Raw genomic sequence first — 24463 nt, 5'->3', positions numbered from 1 at the left:
AAACTGACTACAAACACCACGGGAGACAGGAAGTGACATAAAAGTCCAGGGCAAGGCACAGAGAGCATGAAACAAAAACAAGACAGAGTTGATTTGTGAGGAGAGCAATCACATTTATTTTCCATAAACCAAAATTAAACTGAACATCTCAAAATTACAAAACAAAACAAACAAACAATATCTTTCAAAAAGGTCTCTTCAGTATAATGGATAAATAAAATGATGTTAAGTAAAATTAAAAAGCAGAAGCCTTCTTGCAGTGGATGTGCTGGTTTGGGCCTCATTGCCGGCTGCTGTCATGTCCTCATCTCATATATAAAACACCTCTGATTCACAAATACTTGCTAAGGAACTCGCATTCACATAAAGTAGCCTTGTTGGCAAGTTTGTGTGAGTAAGGGCAAAACGCAGTACTTTCAGTGACCTGTAATAGGCAGCATCAAGTCTTTTGTAGCAGAAATAAACTGAAAAAGATACTCAAGTACAGTAACTAATTACATTTACTCCAATACTTTACACCTCTGGTTTTATGTTATGTAAGACGGTAATGAAACAATAAAATTATGGTATAAGCCAGTGGTTCTCAACCTTTTTTTCCACCGGGCCAATGTGGTCCAAGTGCAAGTCTCACGGGCCGCACGCATATCATTTTACATATTACGTCAGCAATACAAACCAACCTGATTTATAATATTATAGCCTAAAAGAGCTAGAGCCCTGCATTTCAGCCCGGGCCCGACGGGCCCCGACTTTTTTACGCCCCTCGGGCTGGGCTTCAGTACAATTTTCATAGTTCAGACGCGGGCAGGGCCTCGGGCCTGTTTTAGGCTTCGCCTTATTTTTATATTTTAGACATCCATCAATTAATTGATCAAACATATGCTCACTGTCTGCCGCTGGCCACTTGGTCGTTACTTTAAACGTGTAACGTTAATTGGGCTATGTGAGTACTGCTCATGTCTGAAAATAATATATGAAAAACAAAATTATTTTACATAAAAACATTAGGCTATAGCTTATATTTATTTAGTACATTTTTTAATTAATGTAAAAACTAAAATGAATTGTAAAACTGAAAGTAATTTTTTAAAATTGTGTTCAGCATGGTGGGCCGCATTTGAATTCGTGACGGGCCGCATGCGGCCCGCGGGCCGCGGGTTGAGAACCACTGGTATAAGCCCATTAGCAACCACTAGGTGGAGGCAGGAGATTGTGGCATTTTAAAAATCTGAATTTTCAATCAGTCAACAAGCTATTACAGGACTTAACCTGTAATACACATAGTGTCCAGGGAGATAGTGAACTTTCACAGTAACATTCTGTGAGTGGCCAAGCATCTTCTACCGATATGCTATTTAAAGTCTCTTAAATGTTTCTTGATAAATTACCTACCAAATGGCTGACAGGGCAGATACGAACAGCTAAATGTGACATATAACTTCAGAATAGCTGTAATAGCATTGCACCTAGTGGATACTATCTATAGTTCTATCTAATGAATGGAAGAGCAGGCCTTAGATGAAATAAATGCCGTGGATGTTGACGCTGTCTGCTGTTTTATTTATATAGTAATTTAAGCTACATTTTCTAAGCAACTACACAGACAATCATCCAGAGGCAAGTTAGAGTCAGATGATTTGCTTCATATGCTGTGTGACTCCTACTCTTCAGACACTTTGGCATGAAACCCAGAGAACTGTTGGACGAGATACCCACCAGATCTTTAGCGGTCATCACACCACTTGTGTTTTTTTTATCAAAGTACATTCTAATTGGTAATGATTCCTTCACAGTATTATATATCAGTCTGAATGGTGTAACAGAGAAAGCTGCGTGTGGTCTAACCTGAATTCCTGTTAGTGCTGGTTTGGTTCCACGTAGCACCTGATCTCGCTCTACAGTGACACTTTTCAGCAGTGTCACCGTCTCCTGTAATTCTCGTTCCTTCTCTCTCAGTTCAGCAGTTATCTTAGGGCAGATATTAAAATGTAAAACATCACATCCTTACAGAGAACAACTGTGAGAAACACTAACTGGTTAGAAAATATAGGCCACAAATATAGGACATAAAATATATCTGAACTAACTTCAGAATATGTTAAAATTTTCTTTCATCATGAAATTATTTTATTTTGAATATTTTTCAGAATACTTTTGTATTTTATGGTGTCTGACTGTGCATCAGCTCACCTGGTCTCTGGCTTGTGTAAGGCTTTGGATGAGCTCCTCGCTTCTCAGGTAGTGCTCAGAATGCACCTCCTCACAACGCCGCTCCCAGTCCAACTCCAGCTGAACTCTCTTCTGCTCCAATGCCTGCTCCCTCTGCAGACCACTAGACACCTGCTGCTTATACCTGACAGATATACAATTCATCTGAAGGACTGCTTTTTTTAAGTAAATGTAAAGCAAATGTGGCTATACCTCAACCTAAACTGGCAAATCCACATACTTAAGGATTCACAATATATTAGTTACTGGACAATATTATGTTGTGGTCAAATGATGTTGGAAAGATCATATTTAGGAGATGAATGCACACAAAAGGCACTGCATAAAGAACACCAAATGTTCTTTATGCCCAGAGTTTCCTAGTTGGGGCGTGTCAGTGAGTAAACATGTTGGATGCAATGGATGCAGCGTCTCCATTAATAATAAAATTGTTTAAATGAACAATTTGTTTCTATAAAAATCTACGTTGCATGTACAAAATAGGACAGTATTGTATAATTACAATGGAATATATAGCAATTTAATTGACATCACTTTCATAAACTGAATAAAAATATAAAAGCAAAAATGCACTGATGCACATTCTTTATTGTTTTTTTTATAAGTGGAGTTTAAAAATCTTCCTGAATTTTTTTTTTTTTTTTTTTGTAAAAAAGGTGCATCACCATCTTGCTCCAATGAAATGACTTGAACACACCTGATGTTATAATTCTGACTTCCCTACGCATTAATACAAACTTTTCATGATGACTTGAATGCACCCTTAAAGATTTTTTTATTTATTGGTATCAGCTTATATTGGATATTTAATTGTGCATGCTCATTTAACCTATATTTACATTTACATTAACTTTTTCATCATCAAACCCTTAAATAAAGTTAATCTTTAAAAAAAAAAACATTAATTACTTAACACTGTTAAATGTAATCTTATATTTTTATATTTATATACATTTTATAGTGTACATTATAATTACAATGCAATACAACTTTATTTTATTTTTAATTTATTTAGACAAATTAGTATAGAATTTTAATATCAGACATATATTGGCTATTACTGACATTTATCGGTCATAACAAAAAAATAACAAACAAATAAATAAAATGCATCAGCCAGAATTTTAATATTGGTGCATCCCTACTCTTACTTTTATTTCTCACAGTACAACACAGCTAAACAGTTTAAATGTTGTGTAAAAGGTTCTCTCTTGTGACCCCTCACCTTTCTATATCCTCTTTACACCTTTCAAGCTCTGCTCTCACTTTGGCTTCTCTTTCCCCTGCAGAAAGCAGCTCTGTATCCTTGGCAACATTTTCTTTGGAGACCTGTGTGATGTAAGTATCCCAGCCAGATCGGGTTGTTTCCAGCTGCGTTCTGAGCCTTCGGTATCAAATAAGAGATTCAAATCTAATGGGGATCTGGTTACAACTATGGTACCAAACACAAGTTAAGGCCCTCGATTGAGTACAGATAAGTCTTACAGCAGCCATGTTGTCTGTCTTAATATGTGCATATGAAATATATAATTTATGAATGTTACATTATAAGCACAGAAAAATTAGGAGCACTTGTTACCTTGAGGCCTTGAATTTTAAACATGTTATATAATCCTAGTGTTCAGAAAGCCATTCTCAGGGACACCCACACATTTCCTCTCAATGTATTTACACTAATTTAGTCATCAGCAGGAGCCGCGTAATGCATCTCCCATCCATTTACACAAATGGATAATTTAACATTTCATGAAAAATGTACACCTTTATGCAATAAAGCTTAAGTATTTCTTGGCAAAGTAAAAATAAACCACAGAACATTTCTGCGAATAGTAATTTTGATACGTTTGTGTCTTACCCTTGTATCTGCTGTTCTCTGTGATGAAGGTCAGCCGTATGGCTCTTTTCTCTCCTCTTCTGCTCCAAAATCATCCTGTCCAGTTGAGCCTGCAATTTTGAGATTTTCCCCCTCTTCTCCTGGAGCTCCCTGGCATGAGCCTCTCTCATGAGACCCAACGCATCCTCTTTCTCCCGAGACCTTCGTTCCAGTTCTGCGTGTCTGAATATATCAAATTTCAAAACATCAGAGCAAGACATGCTGGCCTACCCAGAGTAATCTGAGCACAGAAAGGTTCATGACCTCAGCTGTTTTTTGATTGGTCATTAGGATCTAAAAATGTTCATGTCATTTGCATTTACTGTATCTTATGTGTAATAACTGGATTTGACAGGGGATACTTTATGACAGGGTATCTCAAACTCTAGATGTAGTACTTACTTCCTGTTGTAGGCTTCTTGCTCTTTTTTATAATTGTTCTCCATTTGTTTTAGTTTGTCTTCAAGCTCTTTTATCCTGTAAAACAGTAATCATGATCTTCATGATCTTTAAACAACTTTTTTGCTAACATATACATGTCAGCTCACCTGGAGTCTTTCATTGCAGTGGTGTTCTTTATTTCCCAGTCTCTGTGCTGGATCTCTTTTTGAGCCTGCTGGTGAAGTTCTTCAGAGGCCTGCAGGGCCTCGGTGGCCTGACTGTGAGCTTTGGCATGGACCTCCAGCTCTTTGCTCAATAGCTTCTCCTGAACAATAAAGATTAATATTAAACTCAAAATTTTAAATGCAGATGATCACTCATACTACGGCGATAAGTATGTGGACACCTGAACACTTATGTGCTCCCTACCAGCTTCTACTCACCTGGGAAGACTTTCCAAATTAAGCTGGAACCTGACTGTGGGAATGTGCCCCCATTCAGAAACAAGTATGAGTTCAGGCACTGACATTCAGGTAATGGGGCCTAGTTCACGGTCAGTATTCCAATCCATCATTCATGTGGGTATTTCAGTTCATCAACATACAGTACTTTTGGTCATGTAGTGTCAAAGCAGTGGTTCATAACCAAAAAAATTTAAAATAAATAAATACAAATTTGATTCAAGGTTCACAACCACTGGTCTAAATGGCCCTGACTTCCAACATAAAGATTATAATAGGTTTGATGTGGTATGGTTCTTACTTTGAGCTCATGTGAGAGAACCACACTGTTCATTTCATCCAGCTTCAGATGGAATTCATGCTCCCGCTTCCTCATCTCACTGTCAAAATCTGCCATCATTTCCTGTTGTGGATTGCAATTTAAAAGATTCACTGTAAGTGATAATGTTTAACCTAATAATGCAGGAACATTTTTTTACCAAACCCTTATATGCCTATGCTTATACAACACTTAAATGTCAAAAGTCAAGCGACAACAACACTGAACAATAATCTATTTTCAAACTGACCTACAGCATAAATAGCTTTGGTTCACCGACATTATCTGTGATCCTTCACGACCTTATCATTTTACTTTACAGAGTGAGGTGAGGATTGCTTTAGCAGTTAGTTGACATAGCTCAACGACTAAGAACTCCTGCCAGCTGGAATCCTTTTAGGTCAGTGGGTTTACTTTAAATAACATACAATGTCTTGGCACTAATCCCAGGACATCCACTTTGTGGATTAATTTTTTAAACCAGAAACAGCATCATAACTGTAAATACCCAAAACAAATAAGATTTAAAAAGACTTAAATTTAGGGAATGGACACAATAGATGTTTAGTCAGTTAATCAAATCAATGTATTTGTTTATTCTGTGGCCGTGTTATTAGTGTGTTACAGACACCCGTGTGCAGACAGATGTTTTGGGCAATTACATTGCATCTTGCAGTGTTTTTTTGAGCGTCTTCTGCCATGAGCACTGTGCCATGTCTAGTTAAATACAGTCCAGCTTTTTAAAACATATGACCCCCTGTGTTTTTGAACACAACAAATGTGTCCTATAAATCTTTTTTTGCTTGTATTGGGATAGGACCGTATGTAGACAGGAAACGAAGTGGGAGAGAACTTGGGATGTCTGAAGCGCAACAGCACTATATGTCGGCGTGCTGCCCACAAGGCTATTGGCACAACATGTGTCCTATAAATCTTGCAGTTGACACCATACCTGTTTCTGAAGTGCCAGCTCACCATCAGATTCTCTTATTCGCCGCTGGAGATCCCGTCTAATTGTTTCATTTTCCTCCCTGAGTTTTTGAATCTCACTTTCCATCATGCTAAAAAGCCAAAACAAATATCATTAAAATTCCACAAAAACCTAATTTAGAAATCAGTGTGGATGACCAAATATAGATGAGCCTGAGAAACAAAGTCATACTTCTGGACTTTTTCCAGTTTGACTCTATGCTCGACTCCCCTCTTCAGATATTGCACTTCTATGTCCTCCTTCGCCCTCCGCTGCTCCTCCAGGGCATCCTGAAGTTTTGCTATCTCAATCCTCAGCTCACTGATCTCTTGCCGCCTGGCACTCTCTTCCGTCTGAGCGTGGGCTGCCAAGGCATCATAACGCTCCAGCTCTTTGTCCCTCTCCTCCAACACACGAAGATTATACTTGAAGTCATTCCGTAAGCGGAGGAAACGCTCTCTCTGGGTGGACAGCTCTGATGTGGCTTCAGTTAAAGCAGTCTCCAGTTGTTGAATCCGCAAAGCCTGAAGTTCTTTCCATTCTCTTTCTTTACAAGCCAGCTGGGCCTCCAGGTCCACAGCTTCCTGCATGGTTATGAAGCAGATGCTGAACAACAGGGCACTGAAACACTTGACATCCTGTTAAGCAAATCTGTAGACACAAGAAGTGATTATAAAATGTTTATCAGAACATGTTTATAAGTAAACACGCAAAAATGAAACCCTACACATCATATAAAGCCATAAATTAGTTAAAAAAGACATCTGATAATGGCATAATAGCTTAAGTTATATCCTTCCTGATTCAAAAAAAGAATGAAACAACTAACGTAAATGTTCAGCTACAAGAAGAACATAAATCCTTATGGCTAAAACATTGAACACAACAAGCAGAACTTCGCAAAAAAACAAGCTATTTTAAACAATTTCGACAGAATTATTTCATTCAATAAAAACGTTATTTACCTTCATGTGTACATCAGCCAAACATTACTGAAGAGGCAAGTATTTTCTCCGTTTAGCTCGCACAGCGAATATTGTTTTGTTTTATGTTCTTGTCATAAGTAACTTACAGATGTCCGGAACTGTGTAAAAGTAAAAATACACAGCAGCTACTCCGGAAGGAAGTTGTTGAATATGTCTTAAATAGTTTACATTGAATGTTTAAGTCAGCTAAGCTAACTAGCTAAGGCATAGCATAAGTTCTAGCTCAGCGCCACCGCCACAACTATCAGTGCTGCCATGGAAACAAAAGGCGTCTGCCCGACTCTGCCGTAACATCCGTTTCAATGGTCTGCCTGCCGGATGAATCTAGTTCCCATTTTGTACAACTGAGCGTCATTTGCTTACCTTGAAAGCCGGAAATTTTGAGTTCACTTCTGATTAAGCTCTATTTCTGGCAGAACTATTATTTCCCGCTATAAAAGCATCACGCTTATCGTAAAGTTATAAAAGGTTTCCGAGACTTTTGTTTGAAAAGAAAATAAGGAGTCATAAATAAGTAATGGAAAATTATTTGTTATTTTGTATTGTATTTTGGTTAAGTTACCTACACTAAAATATATATTAACGTTTTACCCAACAGACTATTGCAAGTCTGTCATGTTCATTGTGTACCTTCCTGCCAGAAGTATAAGACAAGTTGAGACAGTTTTGCCTCATCGGTTGGTATTTTTCCAAACCTGTGACAACTTTTCCTGCGGCTTATAAAACTGTACAAAAGCAACTGACGCAAAGGGAAATTAAGACACCTGATTCACGTGGTTTCTACCTGCCTGCTGTCACGTTCTAAATTGTATCTGTAACCTACTTAGTGTATACATTATAGGCTACATTTTCTCTCATTTATTAATAAGAATGTTGCATGTAAATAATTTCTTAGTCTTATTAAGATGGATGCTGCAACTTCCTGACGAAAACAAAATGTTCCTCTTTTCAGTTTTTGTAATATCTGCCGGTATGTTTTGCACTCATTCACTTCTCAGAACTCTCTACAAAACCAACAGCTGTCTTTACATAATATAACAACAAACACTGTATCTAAAGAAGTGTTCCGAGTTGTTGACAAACTAGCTGAATTGCAAGGAAGTGGCATATCAGCCTGTTTTGCAACACTTCAATTTTACCTGTGTCACCATGATGTGTGCCACATTATGTGGGGGGAAATGCTAAATAATATTTTTGTTCAGCACCTAATGAGAAACAAGCTGATGCTTCATAAATGAAGGGAAGGTCCGTAAATCCCCTTTAAATCCCCTGAGAGAAGGAGAGAGAGGTGGGGAAATTCACGTAGTGCCTCCTCGCGCACATTGGCTGCACGTCAGTAACTCAAGTAGGAGCGGATCCCATTCAATGCCTATTCAAAAGATGAGTGCCGTGCGAACGTGATGGTCCTGGTCCTGGTCCTAGGAGGGCATCATCAGTGAAATACCTTAATCGAAGAGCATCGTTAAGGTATGTATATGAGGACTGATGCCTCTAAATATGTCAACATGTGTTCAGAGAAAATGTTTGGGTCATTTTGCGCATGCTTATGCGTGCTTGTGTCGTCGGGATGGGTGATGCTGAATGCCGGTGGGCAGCTATGGAGACTGACTGATGAAAAGTAGCCAACAGGTTTCGGTTCAGAAACAGAAATAATGTTCTTTTGTCTATTTATCGTTGAAAATATACGCCATGTGATAAACACAAACATTTTAATAGCCTATATCGTGAATTATCCACATACCGATACAATTGTCATATACTAGTCTGATATTTTCACAGCATGTAATGTAATCGTTGAGTAGTTGTTGGTACAATAGTGCTACAATTGTTTAAGTGAGAAAATTGATACTTAAGGATATGTGGATTTATACTCATGTGGTAGTGCCAGGGCTTATTGGTAGAGGAGAGAGAGTATAAATGTCACGTTTAGCACGTAGACCAGAGAGCGCCACCGGTGCATCAGATGCTCTTCATGCAAATATCTAGAGACAGAATGACATATTAATTCATGTAATTATGAAGTTTACGAATTTGACAGTGGCTTACAGGGGAGTCGATTTTACAAAGTTATTTCGATAGGAAAATTTATGGGCGCAATTTTTGAGGTTCGTCTCGAACAGCCTTTTGAGCAGTTATATGCATATATTAGCATATATGACATTTAAATCTATAATGTCAGCAGTGTTGAGGGTAACGCATTACTTAGTTATTTTTTACGGAGTAACGCAATATTGTAATGCATTACTTGTAAAAATAACTTTCCCCAACACTGGTTGTTAGTGTCCCATCCTGAACTGAACCAAAATGCTCAATCAGCCTACCACCTCAAGGGAAAAAAAATGCGCTGCTACTATAAGCTTTTCAGCCTGGTTCTCATATGAGAACCTGGAGATTTGGTTTGGTCCTCACACGACGGCACATGGTGTGACCCATCAAATATAACTATAAAAAATAAATGAATAATAGTGATAATATTATTGCACTTTATTTAGTTTTTTTTGTTTTGCAGTTTGAATAGAAATCTTATACAGTACAGTTTGTCGATCTAAAATGGTAATAGTGCATTAACGCTGTCAACCATGTAGGTACGCAAACGCGCGCTCTGAACTAATTTACACAGCGCATTTCTTATTTTGGTCGCGCATGCGGACCTGCGGACCACTTATGTGCACCCCTATATATATATATACACATACATATACACATACATCATTGCATTGCAACTGACAGATTAGAATCAGTTGTATTACTAATAGCTAATTAGTATGGACATGACAAGAAGCATCCATAATTAACAAACAAGTCAGTGCCAGCTGTGACCTGTTTCAGAGAAACAATTCAATGGCCTTTCTAAAATGAACCCTAACCCTACATAATTCCTCTTTAAGCAAACATAATTTAAATCCCAACCACAAATTTTGTATACAAATCTACATAAGATGAGGATAAACACAAGACAAGTTACTCTTAACCTCATGGGAGGTGATTCTGGTTATTGCAATCAGTACCACATGGAGAAATGTCAGTCTTAATTGGCTGGTAGGGTACAGAGGTGTGCCCCTCAGCCCCCACCCCCTGCTTGCCTCTAGATGAGGTAGATATGTGGGAGGTTCAGAACAGTTAGAGAGAGAATCAGTTTTCAAGGACTTTAAGCAAGGTAGGTCATACATAAGTTGGTTGCATGACTTTCTCTTACCGAATGCAGCTCTTCTACATCATAGTTCTTGATCCACTAATTTCCACATATATGTAACACGTTGAGCAAACTCTATTTTTTGTTTACTTGCATGTCTCTAATAGTAAGTTAAGTAATAGTGGTAATGGTAATACTTAAGTGGTTTAACTGCCTAACATTTAAAAAACAATTATTTTATTATTGTACATGTATAGTACAAAATACCACAGTTGTTCTTGGTATCCAGATGAATAGTTTCAGAGTTCACATATAGATTTACAAAGGACCAGGTGTCCATTAGCTTTTTGTTTTAAATGAGTATGTATGAGCATTCATTGATCAGTCTCTTTAGTTTAATGAGTCATGGAGTAGTCTTGCCCTTTAACAAGGTCAGTATAAGAAGGCTGACCATTCTGTAATGGCTTTTATAGCAGTATGTGCTACATTATCTTCACATTGTTCAAATCAAGTTGTGGTGTGTGTGTGTGTGCGCGCGCGCGTGTGTGTGTGTGTGGTATTTTTTTGGGTAGAACGGGCAAAAGAGATCACAAGCAAGATGACAAATGTCTTCAGGAAGTTGGGTAGCCATCAACAGCTGTCTGGCAGCTCCTCCTGTTGAGAGACATTTGAAAGGGCACAACAGTTCAAGCATTGCATAGTAGGCTACAGAAGTGTTTGCTAATCCTGGTCCTGGAGCACACCCCACATTACACATTTTGGATTCCTTCCGCATTTAACGCCCATGATTCAACTCATCAGGTCATTAGTTGGGTGCTCATGAACTGAATTAGGTGTGTAAATAAGGGAAACATAAAAAGTACAGTGCTGGCAGTGTTCCAGGATCAGGAATGGGGAAACTCTGGGTTAGAAGCCATATAATTAACTCCGTGATCTGAAATAAAAACTGCTTGTGTTGCTGTTTTTTTTTTTTTTAAAGTTGTAATTTGTTTTGATACTTGGTAGTATTACATTCAACATGTTGTACCTAGAATTACGAGAACAGCTTTTGGTAGGAACATAAATGAGGTAGGGTGTGAATCCAGTGCCAGGCAAACAGATCTTGCTGTACAGGGATATTCAGTAAACAAGCATGATTTTGGCAGTTCAGCATTAATTATTCATAAGCCTTTGTCAATTAATATATTTAAAGTCATGTTGACCAATCAGGTCAAGTACTCTAACTTTCCTGTTGAATTAAGCACCATCAATGACACAAGTTTTGTGACACCGTTTCTTCACTTTTTGTCGCAGTTGAGACCTGACCTGTACAAAGCATCATGGGTGGAGCGGTTGTAGACACTGGTGACAATGGGGTCAAGGCACCTGATGGCGGGTGGGGTTGGGCTGTTCTCTTCGGCTGCTTTATCATTACAGGTTTCTCCTACGCCTTCCCCAAAGCAGTCAGCGTCTTCTTCAAAGAGCTTATCCGGGAGTTTGGAGTGGGCTACAGTGACACGGCTTGGATCTCCTCTATACTTCTTGCAATGCTTTATGGCTCAGGTACAGATGTCCACTGACAGCAGGGATAGATGAGGATATTTTGTGGCTAAGTGGTTTTTCAAATTGCAGGTCCACAAGAAGGATCTTGTAATATTATCGTCCTATTCTTTCTTGGAAATCATGATTCTGCATGCTAACAGTAGTTTGCTTTTTGCAGGGCCTATATGCAGCATCCTAGTGAACCGTTTCGGGTGTCGCCCTGTGATGATGGTCGGGGGCCTTTTTGCCTCACTTGGTATGGTTATGGCATCTTTTGCAACCAACATCATCCACATCTATCTCGGCACAGGAGTCATAACTGGTGAGTACTGTTTTGTGAATACTTATGAAATTCTGATGTACTTCATTTCAATGCATTAACACCCTCAAACTATGTTCTCCAGGTTTGGGTCTTGCTCTGAACTTTCAGCCATCCCTCATCATGCTGAACAGATATTTCAGTGAGAAAAGGCCCTTGGCCAATGGGTTGGCTGCAGCTGGAAGTCCCGTGGCTCTGTGCTGTTTGTCTCCTCTTGGTCAGGTTCTTCAATATGAGTATGGTTGGCGTGGAGGCTTCCTAATCCTTGGAGGGATTCTACTGAACTGCTGTGCATGTGGAGCCCTCATGAGGCCCTTGAAAGCACCCAAAAAAACAAGCGAGGTGGACGAAAAGAAGGAATCCAAACCAAAGCCTAAGCTTCTTGACTTCACCGTCTTTAAAGATCGTGGCTTTTTGATTTACACTGTGGCTGCGGCCATTATGGTGTTGGGTCTTTTTGTGCCTCCTGTGTTTGTGGTAAGCTATGCCAAGGAACTGGGCAATGAGGACACCAAGTCTGCCTTGCTGCTCACCATACTAGGGTTCATCGACATCTTCGCCAGGCCAACATGTGGTATCATCGCTGGGCTCAAGTGGGTTCGGCCACGATGTGTTTACCTCTTCAGTTTCGCTATGATCTTTAATGGCACTACTGATATTATCGGCTCCATGGCCAAAGACTATCCATCTCTCGTGGTGTTCTGCATCTTCTTCGGTGTCTCCTATGGCATGGTTGGAGCCTTACAGTTTGAAGTGTTGATGGCCATTGTGGGGACAGAGAAGTTCTCCAGTGCCATTGGCTTGGTGCTGTTGGTTGAAGCCATTGCTGTGTTGGTGGGACCACCTGGAGCAGGTCAGAGTCATTTATGTTCTGTAGTTTCTGTGCTGTTAAAGAGAAGTCATAAGATAAGCAATGAATCAACTAAAACATACAATTACATGACCAAAGTATCTCCTCTAGTCTTTTAGATTACCTACCAAAGCAAACCACATTCTCTTTGCAAATGGTCAAAAACAAAAATATTGTTGGAATGCAGGTGGCCCTTTATGTACCTTACAAGAACCCTTTGTTTAGTGTTGGAAGGGCCTTATATTTGTACAATACCATATGTTAATTCCTCATTTGGATTGTTTAGACCTCCAAACACAACAAATGGATGTTATAGTTGTCCCAACAATGACAGCTGCTGCTCATAGGTCATTGACGTGTGCCCTGGTGACCTGTCAGGGCTGCCGCCACAATTGGTCAATCCATGTGGGTAGTTTATCATGCTTCTCTTGTTTCGTTTCACAGGTCGTCTTCTGGATGCCACAAATAATTACATGTTCGTCTTCCTGCTGGCTGGGTGTGAGGTGGTCCTCTCGGCCCTTGTGCTCGCCATTTGTAACATGCTCTTCATCAAAAGGAAGCCCCAACAGCCTGACCCTCCAGCAAAAATGGAGATGGCCATTACTGAGACTGAGATGGAGGAGCTCAACAAAGCACCAAAGGACAACCAAGACAACGGAGGTGGTGAAAACGGGAAGAAGCAAGCCATCGAACATGAAGTAATGACAAAATCTGATGATAAAAAGGTTGAAGAGCCTGAAAGCATAGGGGTGGACTCGATAGAGGTGGAGAACGCTTCCAAAAAGGTGACTGAACCAAACTGTGTGGTTGTAGAACCTGAATCCTCTCTGTGAAGATACTAGAACAATAGATATGACAGAGCTTCTCTTGTAGGACTCATGGATGTGCGTTTGTTGTAGTGTATGCTTTTTGTATCGAGCTTCAAGTGTGGTTGCAGAGGACCGCTTTTAGACCTGCTCTGCAGTTCCGATTTAGCCATTTTTAGGCCGACCACTGCCTTGTATGTTAGCAGATGTCATATCCTGATATGTTCTCAAAAGTTATAAAAATAGAATAGATTTATACTGTGGCATCAGATTTTTGGCCAGTAAACACTCCACATCAGAGCAGGTCACCAGCAGTATACTGAATATTACCAGCTTGTGTCTTTGTGGCATTCAGTGTTTGCTAATGTGGATTTAGAATATATTGTCGTCATCTGTAACATTTTAAACTGGTCCTGGGAGAGCACAGGGTTGTATTAAAGTCCTGTATTTCAAACAAATAGAAATGACATTCAAATGAGGATCCTAGTTAGTCTTTTTAAATTGGATACATTCTTGAGGAATGTACAGTTCAGACATGCTTGTATTTTTGTGAACCGTTTCAAAGTACATATTATTGGAGGACAAAGCTGTTACATAATTTTTATAGTGTTTGGGTTTTTGCTATTGTTAATTTGAACTTTTCTTGTATAGATTCAGTATTTATATTAAAGTGTTGATGTCAGTGGACAGCTCCACTTTATATTTATTTGTATTTTATTCATCTAAATGTCAGTGTTTTCAGCTCAACTGCATCAATCAGGAGAGGACCTGATATGTTGGTTATGTAACATTTATTTTCAGTTCAATCAACATTGACTCGAATGCTATTTTTTTTAATTTTTTTTTTAATTTTTTATTTTTTGGAAAACCAAATAGTACTACAAGATTTATGAAAATGGTGGTATGGGTAAAACCCGTCTAAACTCTACCTTGTTTTGTTTTTCACCAGCACTGTATGAGTAGGGACCCTCTTTTACTACGTTCTAAAGACACTTGAGCTGTTTTTGGTTGTGCCTTTAAGTCTTGTAGCCATACAGAATTTGTGAATTATTTTACAAAATAAATATCCTTCCCTCTCCACTGGACCTTGACTCATGTTATGGTGTTTTTTTTGTTGTTTTTTTTTACTTCAAGCTGACATGACTCAATCCCCCACTTTATTTGGAATTCAATTAAAAATGATGCATTAAATTACTGAGTGAACTGATTTGCCCTGAAATTACGCTAGTAAAAGGGTACTGGACATTGTAAATGACCACAATGTTTACTCCTACAAGACAGTAAGACATAGTCCAGATCCTATTAGCACAGGATTTGTGCAGTATTTTCAGTTCAGTCCAGCTGGTGTCATTCTGTATATGCACCTTAAGCAGCGGCTCATCTGAAACAGTGAGGTAAACTAGCCAGGTGATCAATCCTGCTCCTAAATATCTACCCTTGCTGTGGAGTTTAAATCTAAACTTGCTTAAATGATCACGTTAACACAAATGTTAAGCTAAAGTAAGCTGAAACCATTAATGTAGAGTGGCTAAAGTACTTGATTTTTCTCAGACTTAAGCAGAGCAACAAGACACAGCACATTGTATTATCTATGATGACACAAAGCAATTTTGGATGTTTCAGTGCAACTATGGTATTGGATGCATAGGAGACAAAAAATTGATTACAGATGCATGAGAAGAGCATAGAAAATAGATAGTAGATTGTAGCTAGAAACAAAAAATGTCAGTAGGATAGTGGGTTTAGCATAGAGGAAAGAAAGATGAAGCTCCAAGCCTACTGGAGAACGCTATCATGAGAAATTCACAGTGACACAGGAATAGTGGGTTACTATACTGCCTGAGGTATCAATGTCAGTAACTCTGATACTGGCATAAACTACACAACCCAGTTCTTTCTAGAAAACAGGACATGTTTTCAAAAGTAATAAAATCTTAATGGTGAATAAGCAAAACCAACTACATTTAATTGCCTATACCCTATGCACATATGCACAGAATTTTAATTTTATGACAGCAGCACAAAACAACTTGCCCCACTAATTATTTACTGATAAAAAATAAAAATGCAACCACAAGTACAAGTAATTCATTTATTTACACTTTAAAATACACAAATACGGTGGTAATACAAATTCTTACAGGAATGACAAATTGGCATGACTTCCACAGAAGTATGTGGATCCCAAAGCAGCCATGGGCTTCAAAATGGGGGAGAATCAGATGAAAAATTTGATCCAGTAAGTTGCCAATGTCCCCTACAGATGACAGGGGAACAAGATGACCAGACCAGCTTTCAAGGTGCATTAGAAAAACCACGTATGTGCTGGAATATTTCATAAAAGGGGAAAATCACTAAAACATCAAAGCAAGACTTTGATTTGTTTTCGGTCTTTCAACCTTTGCAAAGACAATCGATATCTCCAACAAATTATTTTTAACTTCCAAAACACCATCTGAACCATCAGAACACAAACTTGCAGCAAAGCATAACCAACCTTTTCAGAAGACACATGTTGCAGTTCTAAGCATGATCTCCATGAGTCAAAACATCACCCTCAAGAGTCAAAGTTCAAGTTCAGAATGCACAAAACCCCCAAAGTCTGGCACTTCATTGTTGTAGCTTTATGAAAGAGTGGATAAAAATAACTGCCGATAACTTTCAGACTCAAACCATCTGTGGTCATTTCATAGTCTTTCTAAAGAGTTGCATGGAAACATTTACACGATTATTTTAGTTATTTCACAGCTTAGAAACAGAAGAGACAAAATAATGGGGGAGGCAGTATTGTACAGTTAAAGAGATCAATATAGCAGACAAACGGCGAGGTTCATAGGGTCCCTCTGTGAGGACATGTACGAGTGAAAACCACGCTGTGGAGTCAGTTTGCTATGAGCGATGTATGCTGAGATTCTGGCCCCTTTGTGGTCAAGTCCACTCTATACCACCAGCTTCACCGTGGGAAAGGAACCTCACCAGCTACAGAGGGTTATTAAAATGTATATTAAAAAATAAATACAGAGTAAATAAAAAAAAAAACTAAGTAAACCCATAACGCCACCAGACGGACTCGTCTGTTGCCCAGGTTAAAATACAGAAGAAAATTCAGTATACAAAGAAACAAAAAGACCCATTTAAACCACACAGACGATACATTAGCCTCAATCGCGAGGAGCCTGAACCAGAGAAAGTTGTGCAGCACTGAATGTGTAAGAGTGGAACTGTGAAGGAAGGAAGCAGATGAGGACAATGGTGTGTCTGGCTGATCCAGTCTCTGATTGGTCAACCCACTGGTGTGAATTCGCAACAGGCTGTAGCTCTCATGTCCACGAGAACATTTAAAGAGAGTGGGGGAGAAAATATGAGAAAATGAAATAAGAAGAAGAGGAGAGAGAGCCTGTAAGCAAAGAGGTCAGGTTGGTTCTACACCATTTTGGTTTGGTCAATAGAAGAAAGAGACTGACGCCCTATCTATTAGCTGATGGTGGAGAGTGGTCAATCAGCTGTGTGTAGTTAGGTTGCCCATCGTGCTCCATATTGCAAAGTGGAGGCTTCTGGGACATGGAGACAATCTGTAAACAGCAACAAGAGAAAGAGACATCCAATAAATGACAACTGCCACTGACCAAAAAGTCTTTTAAAAAGACTTAAAGAATGATGTATTTTATAACAGAATGAATCTCACAAAACTGTCTGGGTCATATTTTAAGCCAAAATTAAGATATAAATGAAAAAAAATGGTTTTAATATTAGTAATCAAATGTGTGTGCATATTGGGTGGGTATTCAGTGAATTTTTTTTTAAATCAACACTAGCAAGGACACATTAAATTGATTAAAGACTTCCACATCGTTACAAAAGATTTATATTTTGAAAAAAATACACAGTTTCCACTGTTTTTAACATTCAGAATAAATTTTCTTCTTGAGTACCAAATTAGCATATTAGAATGGTTTTGAAGGATCACGTGACACTAAAGACTGGAGTCCTGACTGATGGAAAATTCTGCTTTGCCATCACATGAATAAACTGTATACACAATATATAGCTATTTCAAACTGTAATATTTCACAATATTGGTGTTTTCAATGTATTTCTGATCAAAGAAATAGTCCTGGTTTTTGACCAGTATATATACACTGTATATATATGTGTATATATATATATATATATGCAGTTACCACAAGCTAATCAAACTCACCTGGTGCACCTGCCTTCACACAAGGATGTGACCATCAACTACTTGCCGTGGTGATCGAAGGGAATGCTATTCTGAAGTGAAGAGAGAGAACATTACAGCCTTCCACCCCAATAAACACAATCACATGTGCACTGACACACTGCTCACACCGACTCATAATCATACAATGCCTACTGTCTGTCATATTGGAAAAAAAAAATGCTGCTGAAATGACTTTTCCCAGAAACACAAACGTTAGGTCAACCGGTTCCTAGAAAAGGCTTTTCAACTATCCAATAAGCAGATTCAATTTTAAGTTAAATGTCACCAGTCAGAAACTCTAAAAGAGATCATGAGAATCAAAAGGTCAATTACTGCAAGCAATAAAAGATGCACTAATATTTCAACAGGTATTTATTTTTGTGAACAATTTATGTGTAGAAATAAGAATTCCTAGTGTAACCATTCAAAGCCAGAGGCACTGAACTATTCGTTCTGCCAGAGTAAAATCTCTTTCAGTAAGCAAATATCAAAACAGCTCATTCAGATACAGACTGGCTACTTTTGTAATGCAGTTTATTATTGCTCTGCTTAAGGCTTGAATGAGCAGGGTCTGCATTATACCTGTGATGTGGACATGCGGGAGGTGTCTTGTCGCCCCGTCAGGTCTGAGGACGACACGTTCACTGGGGCGCCACGATGAAGCCGCATGCTGACCTTCCGTTCGCGCTCCATGCCAGTGACCGGTCTCGGTGAGGATGTGTTTGCTGTGAGATAGTGAGAAGCATGAGATGACTCCTTGTAGTCTTTCAAGTACCTGAGAGTTAAGTGACAGACTGTTTACCTGTGTGAGAGGTGGGGGTGAGGGGTGTGGCAGGAGCTCCGTCCTGTGTGGGGCGGGGTCTGCCTGAGGCTGCTGGAATCCCTCGAGCTGCAGGATTCCTGCTGTGCCTCATCCGCTCGTCTCGCTCTCTCCTCTCACGTTCCACCTCCTCTGCTGTACGGTTGGCACCCTGAGAAAGGGGAAATGCTAAATAATGAAACACTGAAGCAAATAGTGCTACTTGATGCACACAGGAGACTTGACACAATTGATTCAAATACTCTAGTACATATCCCCCCAATAAAAAAAAAAATCTAGCAAATACAGATTTTTTTGGTTTAAAAAAATCCAGACTTATCAGCACTACATTAAGTATGCAACCATTTAAAAGTTCAAGGCCTGTAAGACTTGTTTTTAAAGAAATTAACATATTATTCAGCACAGATGCATGAAATTTACTTAAAAGTGACAGTAACAACATTTATAGAAGTACAGGATTTGTTTGAAATAAAAAAATATCTATTTAAAGAATCCTGAAAAAACAAAAAAACACCATGGTTACCCCAAAAATATTAAGCTTAAAATACAGATTTTTTTGGTTTAAAAAAATCCAGACTTATCAGCACTACATTAAGTATGCAACCATTTAAAAGTTCAAGGCCTGTAAGACTTGTTTTTAAAGAAATTAACATATTATTCAGCACAGATGCATGAAATTTACTTAAAAGTGACAGTAACAACATTTATAGAAGTACAGGATTTGTTTGAAATAAAAAAATATCTATTTAAAGAATCCTGAAAAAAAAAAACCACCATGGTTACCCCAAAAATATTAAGCTTAAAATACTGTTTTCAACATTGATAAGAAATATTACTTAGCAAATCAGCATATTAGAATTATTACTGAAGAATCATGTGACACTGAACACTACAGAGTAATGATGACTGCTTAAATTCAGCTCTGCCATCACAGTAATAAATTACATTTTAAAATGCATATTAAGATTACAAAACCGTTACTTTAAATAGTAATAACACTTTACAATATTACTGTTTTTACTTTATTAAATGCAGCAGGTGAGCATGAGACATTTTTCAACAACTTTATTAAAAAAAAATCATAAAGCTCTTAATTTCTTCAATAATGTGACAAACTATAATATAATGCCTTTATTAACAATCAGAAGTTATAATAACTGGAAAATCATGTGTAGATGATGGCAATTCAGAATAGTCAAAAGTCAGATTATTGCAGTCAATGTAAGCAATCAAGTGAGTGACATGAACACTAGAAATAGAGATGAATGATTTAGAAATGTTTGGATGATACTGATATGATATTTTGTTGCTTTGCCTGTGATCTTCGTTTTGCCTATTTCGATTATGGCTGCAAACAAATACTTTAATCCTATTAAGGATTACAAAAAGTGGATTTATGTGGTGTAATATTTAAAAACTCAGAAATGTAACCACCATCTACACACACAATGTTGTACCTCTGCACAACACAATAATCATACCAAATCAATAACAGTTTAAGTCTCATATATCACTAATGAACAAACTACAACAAGCAACACAAGTTTCATTTATCACACTCTAAAGAACAATAACAGTTTAAGTCTCATATATCACTAATGAACAAACTACAACAAGCAACACATTTATCACACTCTAAAGAATGAAGACCATCCAGACATGTACTTACAAATTTGAGCATGTTCCAGTCAAACACGTAGTCATAGGAAAAGCCCTGTCTGTGGAACAGATTCCTGAAGAGTTGCCTCAAGTATGAATAGTCTGGCTTGTCATCAAATCGCAGTGATCGGCAAAAGTTGAGGTACGTAGCAAATTCAGCTGTGGGACACAAAACAAACAGCCATATTACAATACAGGATTGTAGACATTTCAAAGACAAAGTCTGATTAACATTTACAAAAATGTTACAAATTACACAAGGCTTTGAACATACATGGGTAGCCCTTGCAGAGAACTTCAATGGGGGTGGACATCTTCTTTTCACTGATACGCTCATACTTCTGTCTCTTGGTGGCGGCTTTCAGTCCTTGCCAAGGCAGAGAGCCCAAGTTGAAGTACATCAGCACATAACCGAGAGACTCCAGGTCATCCCGCCGAGACTGCTCTGTAGAGACACGCGCATAGAATTATAGATGCTTGCATGGAGCATGAAAGGATGACTGCTACTGTATGATTCATGAATGAGCATTTATATTGCTGCAAACACACGTGCACAAATCAATCTCTTCTGGGAAATGCTAAAAATATACATGCATCCACTTGAGCATGAGCTGATGTCATACAGAGCCAGTAGAGAAATGGGAAAGAAAAATGAATCACGAAAGCTTGTCAAATGATCAGTACAGCTACAGCTGTCGCTAGGGCTGGACAATAAATCGAATTGTAATTGTGATGGCGATTACTGCTTCTCTTTATTAATTAAGCATAATCATCTGTGATATTTGGCCACTTGTTATTTATCCTGAAAGTATTTTTTGTCCTTTGGCATTATCTTACATTTGTAACAAGCTTTCCACCTGCTTTCATGCTTGGGGTTTCCAGATATCAAAGTTTTTGTTTAAATGAATACATTTTCTGTCCAGTGTAATACTTGCATGCACTTTATGCATGCACTCTCTCTGAGGAACAAAAACACTGGTGATCTGAAAACACCAGTAAACCTGTACGAGTTTAGAGATCTCCACTGAGATATTCTGCTCAAATGAAAGTGTAATACAATCAGTCTGTTCCTTCACATGGCCATTCATGCTATTTGCTACAACTAAATCTATCAAACTAATTAAATCTAAACATGGGTCTCTGTTGTGGTTGCGGAATAGGTGCACTTATGCAACATCTGTCACAATATAAAGTTTTTTTTGTTGTTTTAATAGAAAAACATTAATAAAATGTTGGAATTGTTGGAGTTAATATTAGGAATCTTACAGGTTTAGCTTTTGAGAGAAGCTTCTTGTTTTACCAGGTTTTACAATGTAGAGAAAGTGTGTTAATTTATATGATTTGTTAGATACAATTAACCAGGAAACTAGATGAGGTAAATTAAATATGAGTTGATATTTGTACGAATGTGAACGTGCTAAAATACTAATTAAATGTAAAAAAAATAAATAAAATAAATCATATGACAATAAATTCATTAATTGTCGTGCAGCCCTTGGCAGAGCAGCACTGTCTATGACAAGAAATCTGGGTCACATATTTATTTATTTATGATTTAATGCCATGTCAGCAGCAGTGGCTATATTCATGGCAAGAGGAAACATGTCAATTTCACAATTCAGTCATATATATCATTTCAAACAATTATATAACAGTTGTTTGAAAAGTATATATATAAATAAAAAAGAAATTAATAAATGTACTGATCGATTTATTATTCATATAAATATTTTAAATCTTACTGACCCCAAATTTTTGAACGGTGAGTTTATTTATTTATTTATGATTTAACGCCATGTCAGCAGCAGTGGCTATATTCATGGCAAGAGGAAACATTTCAATTTCACAATTCAGTCATATATATCATTTCAAACAATTATATAACAGTTGTTTGAAAATTATATATATAAATAAAAAATAAATTAATAAATGTACAAATATACAAAAACATAACTTAAATGATTTTAGCAAATGGCTGCAATATAACAAAGAGTGAAAAATTTAAGGGGGTCTGAATACTTTCCGTACCCACTGTATATGTCAAATTTACAAACTAACTGAAAAGAATTAGTGTTTTTTACCAATGCCAAGATGTGTGTTGATGGATGCGTAACGCGCAGTGCCCGTCAGGTTCTTGTTCTCACGATAGGGAATGTGCTGGTGTGTTCGTGCATCACGGTATTTCTTGGCCAGACCAAAGTCAATGATGTAGACCAGGTTGCCTTTCTTTCCCAAGCCCATCAGAAAGTTATCAGGCTTCACATCTCTGTGAATGAAGTTCTTGGAGTGGATGTACTCAATGCGGCTAATCTGAGGAATGCAAGGTTTACAAAAAAAAAAAAACATTAAAAAGTTGTACATCTGCAGCAAACTATTTTTTACTCGTCAACATGATTTTGTATCATACCATCTGATCAGCCAACAGCAGGACAGTCTTCAGGCTGAACTTCCTGGAGCAGAAATTGAAGAGATCCTCCAGACTGGGGCCGAGCAACTCCATCACCATCACGTTATAATCTCCTTCTGCACCACACCACTTTATAGTAGGAATGCCAACTGCAAAGGGAGCACACAAAACACCTAAATACACAGCCTGGAAACCCAATAGATGCTTGTTGGCAAGTATGAATTATTTCATTGATTACATTGATTTATTGAGCCCCTCAAACCCTTATTTACAGATGAATCAAAACCCTTTTCTCATTACCTCCACCCTGCATCATCTTGTATATCTTGCTCTCAATGTGGAGCTGTGGGTGCTTTGTCTTCACACATTCCAGTTTGATGGCCACTTCCTCTCCAACTGAAATGTCTGTGCCTAGGGCAGAGCGAGAAACAGAGAAGGAACAGAGCCATTAAAACAGTGAATGAGGTCAGAACACAGCCTGAATCTCCAACAAACTGACATGACTGTAGATCATAATTAATTGACCTTTATAATTTGTGCATACACTACTGTTCAAAAGTTTGATCAATTTAATGCATCCTTGCTGAACAAAAGCATTAATTTATTTCAGCAAATTCAGTCATTATACAATGATCCATAAGTCCGAACCTTTCTCCAAGACAGTCAATGCAAATTCGTTTTTTTTTTTTTTTAAGAATTCTTATCTTTATCCTAAAGGACCTGGTTTGCCGGTTGGTCACGAATTTCCACAAATTCAATAATATTTAGGAATTGTTTCTTTTCCTAAATCCTCACCGTCTAGCCCATAATTTCGCAGGTTTATTTTATTGTCATTCACTTCTTATCACTGTTTTCGCATCTAAGGGAAATGAAAGATTTCATGGCCATGAATTAAGAATTCGTTCGATGTATTAATTTGGAACTTTGTGTTGTTTCTATTTTAATGTACTTTTAAAGTTTAAATCACATTAAAAGCTTAATTTGTACATTATGAGTGAATGATGATGCATTTATATACCGTCACCGTCACTCACAGCCGCTCGCACGTATTTTGCGCATGAGCCGCACGCAGCCCAAAATTAAATAGCTTAATCGACCATCGATAGCTTTAATCGATTGCATCTCTTATCGACAATTAATCGATCATCGATTAATCGTTGACATCCCTAGTTGTAGTCATTTATTTGATTACCACCAATGGTAATACATTATTATTCAATCATAAAATACAGAATCCAGAAAAACTGACTATGAACAGTTGATTATCCCTTTCTTATTATTTAAACCATTAAAACAAAATCCAGAAAAAAAGTTAAACTGTGAGAACAAAGTATTTGTTTAAAGGGGTCATATGATGCTTTTTTTTAAAGATCATTATTTTGTGTATTTGGTGTAACAGAATATGTTGACATGCTTTAATGTTCAAAAACCACATTATTTTTAAAATACTGTACATTATTGTAGGTCCTCTATGCCCCGCCTCTCTCAAACGCTTTGTTTTCTACAA

General features: G+C 37.8%; 3 protein-coding genes across 8 annotated transcripts in view; 1 reads left to right on the top strand and 2 right to left on the bottom strand.

The window, feature by feature from the left end:
• ccdc57 (coiled-coil domain containing 57) overlaps positions 1–7505 on the bottom strand; it is a 16432-nt gene extending 8927 nt beyond the window's left edge. The window contains exons 1-10 of one of the 5 annotated variants that reach the window (XR_001635766.1): positions 7199–7504; positions 6426–6884; positions 6216–6324; positions 5246–5347; positions 4651–4808; positions 4505–4579; positions 4085–4285; positions 3455–3613; positions 2191–2353; positions 1846–1968 (exon numbers count right to left, since the gene is read on the bottom strand). Coding sequence is in view for 3 of the 5 variants with exons in the window: in XM_016504827.1 (XP_016360313.1) it covers positions 1846–1968; positions 2191–2353; positions 3455–3613; positions 4085–4285; positions 4505–4579; positions 4651–4808; positions 5246–5347; positions 6216–6324; positions 6426–6823 (1488 nt within the window). In the remaining 2 variants the exon portion in view is untranslated. Of the gene's footprint in view, positions 1–1845; positions 1969–2190; positions 2354–3454; positions 3614–4084; positions 4286–4504; positions 4580–4650; positions 4809–5245; positions 5348–6215; positions 6325–6425; positions 6885–7198 lie in introns of all 5 variants that reach the window. The other 4 variants (XR_001635765.1, XM_016504827.1, XM_016504826.1 and 1 more) reach the window with 4 other exon arrangements.
• A 1121-nt stretch (positions 7506–8626) lies between these two features.
• On the top strand, positions 8627–14792 carry LOC107702479 (monocarboxylate transporter 4-like). Of its 2 annotated transcripts, none has more exons than XM_016504821.1 (5): positions 8627–8686; positions 11646–11894; positions 12052–12195; positions 12278–13045; positions 13487–14792. In XM_016504821.1, exons 2-5 carry the CDS (start codon positions 11672–11674, stop codon positions 13873–13875), a joined length of 1524 nt encoding a protein of 507 aa, XP_016360307.1. In that variant the 5' UTR covers positions 8627–8686; positions 11646–11671; the 3' UTR covers positions 13876–14792. The 2 variants fall into 2 exon arrangements, with proteins under 2 accessions (XP_016360307.1, XP_016360306.1); XM_016504820.1 differs by lacking the exon at positions 8627–8686 and adding an exon at positions 9912–10376.
• LOC107702480 (casein kinase I-like) overlaps positions 14711–24463 on the bottom strand; it is a 14087-nt gene continuing 4334 nt past the window's right edge. Inside the window, exons 2-10 of the mRNA XM_016504822.1 lie at positions 23257–23367; positions 22957–23105; positions 22631–22859; positions 20824–20994; positions 20560–20708; positions 18873–19041; positions 18653–18795; positions 18050–18120; positions 14711–17420 (exon numbers count right to left, since the gene is read on the bottom strand). Of these exons, the coding sequence (XP_016360308.1) occupies positions 18088–18120; positions 18653–18795; positions 18873–19041; positions 20560–20708; positions 20824–20994; positions 22631–22859; positions 22957–23105; positions 23257–23367 (1154 nt within the window). The 3' untranslated portion in view covers positions 14711–17420; positions 18050–18087. The remainder of the gene's footprint in view (positions 17421–18049; positions 18121–18652; positions 18796–18872; positions 19042–20559; positions 20709–20823; positions 20995–22630; positions 22860–22956; positions 23106–23256; positions 23368–24463) is intronic.

This window comes from Sinocyclocheilus anshuiensis, unplaced genomic scaffold, assembly GCF_001515605.1.
Source record: "Sinocyclocheilus anshuiensis isolate Anshui unplaced genomic scaffold, SAMN03320099.WGS_v1.1 scaffold190, whole genome shotgun sequence".
NCBI classification, from domain to species: domain Eukaryota; kingdom Metazoa; phylum Chordata; class Actinopteri; order Cypriniformes; family Cyprinidae; genus Sinocyclocheilus; species Sinocyclocheilus anshuiensis.
The sequence above is the reverse complement of the archived record's forward strand: the minus strand, read 5'-3'. Positions and strand labels throughout refer to the sequence as shown.

Excerpts from the sequence above, each read along its gene's own strand:
- LOC107702479 (XM_016504821.1), top strand. The coding sequence starts at position 11,672 with ATGGGTGGAGCGGTTGTAGACACTGGTGACAATGGGGTCAAGGCACCT. Across the intron at positions 11,895-12,051 it reads TGCAATGCTTTATGGCTCAG|GGCCTATATGCAGCATCCTA; the intron begins GTACAGATGTCC and ends TGCTTTTTGCAG. Across the intron at positions 13,046-13,486 it reads GGTGGGACCACCTGGAGCAG|GTCGTCTTCTGGATGCCACA; the intron begins GTCAGAGTCATT and ends TTCGTTTCACAG.